At 44.1% G+C, this 7,517-nt stretch overlaps 1 protein-coding gene across 1 annotated transcript; it reads left to right on the forward strand.

Annotated features, from left to right (window-relative positions):
• LOC105172779 lies at positions 5,879 to 6,919 on the forward strand. The gene has a single exon (XM_011094355.1). The coding sequence runs from the start codon at positions 5,879 to 5,881 to the stop codon at positions 6,917 to 6,919; it is 1,041 nt and encodes a 346-aa protein (XP_011092657.1).

Here is a 7,517-nt window from a genome sequence, read left to right on the forward strand (position 1 = left end):
TTAACCCCAAGACCCCATTATCCCCCCAAAAAAAAAAAATCAAAAAAAACCCCCCCCCCCCCCAACTGAGCCAGCTCCAAACCCCACCCCTAGCCTCCTTGTCAGATAGAAATTAGTAGATGAAAACATCCAAGTTGCAGATTTTCCTATCCCCAAAAAATTGAATAGAGTTGCTAGACCTCTTATAGAGATTTCCAACTTTTTGGTGGAGGCTGCCCCGTAGCCCCACCTGACGCCATGAGTCTCTTCATGTGAAACTGTCAAAGACTGGGGAACCCTTGGACAGTTAAAGGGCTTCATGATCTCCTTAGAGCAAATAACCCCCACTTGGGTTTTTTTGGCAGAGACCAATCGTTCATCTAGCCAAATTGAATGCTTAAAAAGACAGTTGAATTTATTTGATTGTTGGGTTGAACCGAAGGGAAGAAGCTGGGGATTAGCATTCCTGTGGCAGAAATCCGTGGAAGTGCAGCTTCAATTGTTCTCTAGCTATCACATTGGTGCCTCAGTTGGACTAGATGAGGCAGGCTCCTTTATCGGTTGCATCATTAGTTGGTAAGCCCTAGCTTTGTGCAAGGGATTTCAGTAAAATCCTTGAACACTTCGAAAAAGAAGGGTGTCCCATGCGAGCAAAGTGATGGATACGAAACTTTCGAAATTGTTTAGCTGATTGTGGTTTATATGATTTGGGCTTTCATGGTGCCTTTTTCAAATGGTGTAAGAATCAACAGGCGCCACATACTATTCGAGAGACGCTTGATTGCGCCTGTTCCAATGCATCGTGGTCCTTAGCATACCCTGAGGCGCGAGGTCGTCATGTTGAGTCCCCTTATTCCCATCACGCCCCGTTGGTGATTGAGTTTCGACCAAAGGTGCAGTGGGATCTCTTGGGAAGTAGGAAATACTTTCATTTTGAAGCGGTTTGGCTCCAAGAACCAGTGTTCGAAGCCATTTTTACCAAAGCTTGGTCGGTCCCAGGGTTGTCTCGAGCAGAACTCAGGTTAAGAGTGAAGCTTGCTATTGTTAGTGCATGGCTTTTTTGTTGGGGACATCTTTATGATCGAGAAACCCATGAGAGGATTAATGAGCTTGAACGATTGTTAGTGGTGAGGAATCATACCGTGATGACAAATGATAATAGAACCAATGCGATGAGGGAAAAGGCTGAACTTACTAAGCTCATTCTTCAGGAGAAATTTTTTTGGAAACAACGCAGTAAGGATCTGTTGGTCAAAGAATGGGACCAAAACTCTAATTTTTTTCTGTGCCAAAGCAAGTCAACGACACCAGACCAATTCCATTCATAGGCTGTGCACTCATGATGGTTCTTGGACTGAGTCAATGAAAGGGGTTCAACAGTGTATCCTGGAGTATTTTTAGGGAGTTTTCACATTTAGTAGGCCTCTTCCAGATGATATCCAAAGCGACAGTGAGCACCTCCCAACCGTGGTGAACATGGAGATGACAGAAGACCTACTATGGGCCTACATGGAGACTAAGGTAACTAAGGCTCTTTTTAATTTTAATATCCCCCAGACCAGACAATGTGCCTCCTCTTTTCTACCGAACGTTCTGGCATATTGTCAAATCTGATGTCATTACTTGCGCTCTTAATTTCCTTAACTTTTGAATCCTTCCTATAGGATTTTATGATACAAATATTGTGTTTGTTCTGAAATGTAAACAACGTAGTCCCTTACCTAGTATCGCCCTATAATCTTATGTAATGTGGTGTACAAGATAGCCTCTAAATCTTTCGCTAATCGATTAAAATCCTGGCTAGATATGATTATCTCTCTGCTCAATCTACTTTTGTGCCTGGGCGTCTCATTACTAATAATGCTTTGCTTGCTTCTGAGACTAACCATTTTTTGAACATTCATTTCCAGGAGCGAAAGCACTTCATGAATCTTAAGTTTGACATCAGCAAGATTTATGATAGGATGGAATAGCCGTTTCTTTGAAGGGTGCTAGGTAAGCTAGGTTTCCCTTGTGCTTTTGTTGATCTCATTATGCTTTGTGTCTCATCCGTTTCTTATTCTTTTGTATTGAGTGGGTCTTAGTTTGGTTCTATCACCTCTAAGAGGGGACTCTGTTAGGGGGACCCTCTATCCCCTTATTTGTTTCTTCTTTGTACAAAGTTGCTTAGTTCGTTGTTCTGGAAGACCGTAGATAGGGGAACAGTCCCAAGGGTGGCGGTTTGCAGAGGGGTTCCTTGCATCTCCCATTTACTTTTTGCAGAAGACACCATGGTGTTCTGCCCAGCAAAGCACACCAGTGCAAGCTGTTCGGACTGTTCTTGATACTTATAAGCTCGCCTCCGGCTAGGAGATTAACCTACGCAAATCCTTTGCTGCTTTTAGCTGTAACACTCCTCCTGATATTCAAGGATGTTTGGTTATGTGTTGGGTATTCGCCTTGAAAACGAACATGAGGTATATCTTGGTTTATGTGTGGTGGCCTTCCATTCCAGAAAGGCCTTTTTTGTTGCATTAAAAGATACTATTTGGAAAAGGATTCAGGGATGGCACGAGAAGTTGTTATCTCAGGCGGGTAAGGTGGTCCTTATCCAAGTGGTTGTGCAAGCTATATCTTTTTATTCTATGTCTTGCTTTAGGCTACCAAAAACACTACTTTAGGAATTCCAAGCTTTGGCAGCTAGGGATCAGATGTGTAGAAGCAAACTCGATGGAGGGCTGGGTTTTCAAAATCTTGAGGCTTTTAATTTGGCTTTGCTCGCCAAACAGTTGTGGCATTTTTTGTCTCATGCAGAGGCTTGGTCTGTCGATTTTGAAAGCAAAATACTTTCCTCAATTCCATCTGTTTAATGCCCAGCTCGCTGCTCGTCCGTCCTATACGTGAAGGAGTTATGGCTGCAACGGAACTCTTACACTTAGGTTGTAGGTGGCGTATTAGGATGGGGCATTTGGTGAATATTTGGAAGGACCCATGGTTTTCCCGCACAACATCATTCCGGGTCATCACACTTAAACCCCCAAACGTCCTGGTTTGATAGGTTACTGAACTTATCATTGAGGACTCGAGGGAATGGAATGAAGGGATAATTAGTGCCCTGTTTTGGTCGGAGGATCGAGATCTTATTCTTCAACTTCCTCTTCGTCTAGTCGGTTTAGCGGATTTGCTTGTCTGGCACTACTCGAGTAATGGCATCTTTTCAGCCCTTAGTTCTTATCACCTTACATTATCCCTGTCCTTCCAGGAAAATACTAGTGGGCTGTGTCGGGCTAGGTAGATGTGCGCAAGGTATAGCAAGCTGATATGCCAAATAAGGTGAAGGTCTTCATACGGCTAGCTATCCAGAATATTCTCTCGACGGGGAGCAATTTACAAAAGCGGTTGCTTTACGAAGCGTTCTATTGTCCTTTATGCGGCTCAGCATCGGAAATCCCTCTTCACATTCTTTTTCACTGCCCTTTCGCACGACAGTTGGGCACTATCTAACATTCATGGCAAATTATTGACTTTCTAGACCGTTTCATGGAGGATTGGATTAATGCCCTCTTGCTTAAAATGTCTCCCGCCAACTTCACCCTTGTCGTAATGATTTGTCGGAGTATTTGGTGGACGAGGAATCTGAAGCTTGCACATAAGGATTTCCTTCTCCTTGTGCAGGTTGTCGAGTTTGCTCAGAATTACCTTGAGCCTTCACATCACAGAGATCCAAGGATGCGACGGTCACGGTGTAGCACCAGTCCTTATGGCTTCGTCCTCCCACTGACAGCATTAAAATCAACTTCGATGGAGGACAAGCTTTGGGTCTTGGAGTTATCGCTCGCGACGTTGGGGGAGAGTGTGTGGCTTGGTTATCCCTTCGCTTGGATAGGGATGGGTCAGTAGAAATGGCTGAGGCTTTGACAGCGAGCGAAGCTATTCGTCTTGCTCTTTGACACTAGTGGGCTCGAGTAATTTTGGAAGGTGATAGTAGCACACTACTGAACAAAGTGTCCTCTGCTCAACTGGACCTTTCTGTTACTAATCCTCTTGTCGCAGATGCTCGTTTCTTCTCTTCTTTCTTAGCTTCTATTTCATTTCCTTTGTTAGACGTTTGGGTAACTCAGATGCAGACTTGTTCAGTATGCTTTGAATCAGGAGGGGGATGCATCTTTTCTACCTCCGTGACCGGATTCTGTAGTCTGTGGGGATTATGTTTGATAGGGATATTATCGGAAGACAAAGATCAACAGAGATCGAGACTGGTCGTTGCATAATGGATCGTGTGTTGGCAGAACAAAAGTAATTTAGGAGATTGCACGTTAAGATCGTCGGATCGCATGTGGCCCATTGTAGCTTGATGATGTCTCTATCGGGCCGGGTGGATCCAGATCCGACCCGCAAATTGGCCCGGACAGATGTTCATCCTAGAAGCTGCTTAGTCATTGCATGCATGGCCATGAAGGTGACACCTATTCAAGAGTGGGCCCACAACCCCACTGCCTATAAATACTCCGATTTGTAGAGAGAGGAGGTACGCATTACACACACATTTCACTCGCATATTTAGATCGCAACATTTTCTTTCGGTCCTCGTCTGACTTAAGTATCGGAGTATCCTCATTGGAACGAACCCGACTAGCTTGTTTTATTTCTAGATAACAAGTTCGGATCGGTGACGTGGGGAGGTCGTGATCATAGATCGTGATCATAGATCGTGATCAAACATGATCGAGTTGGATCAGTTTGGCGCTGTCTGTGTGAACAAATTTGGAGATAAAAGAAAACCCTATACATGGAGCATTCGGAGGAAAACATGCTTGTGATGGAAGGGGCTTCGAAGGGGAAGGAGAAATTAATTCAGTTAACACAAGGTGAATTGCGGTAAATCATGGAAGAGGCGGGAAGAAATGCCATTATGGCATATGAGCGAAGAAATGCGTTACCTATTGAAAATGAAACCACCAGGCGGAGGGTGGTATGTGAAAGAGAGGTCGAAAGGGTATCCAAGGGTCTGAGTAGAAGAGACCCAGGAATGAGACCTATGATTGTTCCTTCAGAGGTAGGGTCGTGTGCTCGAAGTGGGGGACATAGACGCGGACCCGCGATCTCGAGGGCTGAGGTTGATAGTGTAGGTAAACAGATTCAAATGTTGGGAAAGCAAATAGTTGAACTGAAACGAAGGGGAGAGTTGGTCACTCAGAATAAACATTCACCATTCTGTAATAAAATTTTGAGAGAAGTTGTAAACACAAGCTTTAGAATGCCTGACTTACCAAAATACGATGGCTTAAAAGATCCTCAAGAACATGTATCCGCATTTGACTTGGTGATGAACCTTTTTGGACAATCTAGTCCCATAAGAGCAAAATTATTTGTAACCACACTGACGGGAAAGGCTCAGGAGTGGTTCACCCGTTTACCTGTTAGAAGTATTGAGTCGCATGAACAGTTGGTCCAAAAATTCATTTTTCATTTTGCTAGTAAGAGAAAGCAAAACAGGTTTGCAACCTATCTGTTCACCATTAGACAGAGAGATAACGAGACCCTAAAAAACTTTATGGGAAGGTTCAACAATGAAACCCTGGAGGTCCAAGACTTGAGAATCGACATGATGGTGAGCATCTTGATACATGGGCAGAAGAAATGACCTTTTGCTTCTGCCTTAGCTAGAGACCCACCCACAAATGTGGAGCAATTGATGCGTTTAGCACAGAAATATATTAATGAAGAGGAGATAAACGCGATGAAAGATGGGGAGTGGCTGGGTAGCGGAAGAACTCGCGATCACGAACATGGGAAAGGAGATTCAAGAAAGCAGAAAGCGGATCGTGGTCGCGACCTTCCCTACTAGCCGAAGTATCACCGGTATACTCCCTTGAATACTACTCGGACCAAGGCATTGTTAACAGTGGAGAAGTCTGATATGCTAAAGTGGCCTCGTCATATAAGGTTCACACCAGCTAAAAAATTCTCGAGCAAATATTGCAAGTTTCATCGTGAGCGGGGACACGATACGAAGGAATGCTTCCAATTAAAGGATGAGATAGAACGGTTAATCAGGCAAGGGTATTTCAAAGAACTCGTTTTAAAGTGCCGTGAGAATGAAAGCGTTGTTAGAAGGAGCCGGTCCAGAAGTCACGAGAGGGCTAAGGATCAAGGAAAAGACATACGAACGGAAGTGAGCCCAAGGGATAACGCGCTTGTGAAAGGTGTAATTTATACTATTTCGGGAGGACCTGAAGGGGGAGATTCTAGAAGGTCGAGGAAACGCCAAAATCGGAGTGACCAGAGGGACCAATTAATTGTGAACGTTGAACTAGAGGAGGAGATCACATTTGGGAGTAAGAACGCTGCCGGGAGAACTGGGTCGCAGAATGACCCCATGGTGATCAAGCTAGTCATAGCTAACTTCGCGGTCCATCAAGTGCTGGTAGATAATGGAAGCTCCGCTGATATCATCCTAAAGGATGTTCTGGCCAAAATGGGCCTAAAAAATGCAAAGTTGGAACCTGTGAGGACACCGCTGGTTGGGTTTGGAGGCACTGAGATCGAGCCTTTGAGGACCCTCGACTTGCCAGTTTCCATGGGTGACGAGCCAAGAAGAAAGACATTAATGGTCAAGTTTCTGGTGGTGGATACACCGTTCGCGTACAATGTGATCTTGGGAAGACCAGTGCTTAATTCCTTTCGTGCGGTGGTTTCCACTTATCATCTAAAAATGAAGTTTCTGACCAAAGCCGGAATTGCTGAGGTAGTATGCGATCAGGTGGAGGACTGCAGATGCTATAATCTGTCCCTAAAAAAGGGCGAGAGCGCAGAAAAGAAGAGAAAGCTGGAGATCGTCGATGACAACAATCGAATATCTGGAGAGAGAGTAGAGAGAATACAACCGGTCGAAGGTCACAAGATGGTGGAAGTGATTCAAGGAGACCCTTCTAAGACTACCAGATTGGGTCGCATTTGAGTGAACAATTAGAAAATACGATGGTGGCATTGTTGAGAAAAAATGATGATGTATTCGCCTGGAGCTCATCTGATTTTCTAGGTGTAACACCGGAAGTAATTGTTCACCGACTGAATGTAGAGCCAACCATGTGGCCAGTACAACAAAAGAAGAGGAATTTTAGTTTTGAGAAGAATCAGATAGTCAAAGAAGAAGTTGAGAAGTTGCTGATGGCAGGATACATCTCGAAAATTCAATATACTGATTGGTTGTCAAACGTTGTTGTGGTCCCTAAACCCGGAGGAAAGTGGAGAGTTTGCATAGATTTCACAGATCTAAACAAGGAATGTCGAAAAGATCGCTACCCTCTTCCTCGGATAGATGCCTTGGTTAATTCGACAGTAGGTTATGAATTGTTTTCTATGATGGATGCCTACCAGGGTTACCATCAAATTTTCATGACAGAGGAAGACCGCAATAAGATATCGTTTGTGACTGAAGGGGGAATATATTTCTACAATGTAATACCCTTTGGGCTAAAAAATGCAGGGGCAACATATCAACGACTGGTAAATAGGATGTTTAAAGATCAGATTGGGAGAACCATGGAGGTCTATGT

Source organism: Sesamum indicum, linkage group LG10, assembly GCF_000512975.1.
Source record: "Sesamum indicum cultivar Zhongzhi No. 13 linkage group LG10, S_indicum_v1.0, whole genome shotgun sequence".
Taxonomy (NCBI): domain Eukaryota; kingdom Viridiplantae; phylum Streptophyta; class Magnoliopsida; order Lamiales; family Pedaliaceae; genus Sesamum; species Sesamum indicum.

Excerpts from the sequence above, each read along its gene's own strand:
- LOC105172779 (XM_011094355.1), top strand. The coding sequence starts at position 5,879 with ATGCTAAAGTGGCCTCGTCATATAAGGTTCACACCAGCTAAAAAATTC.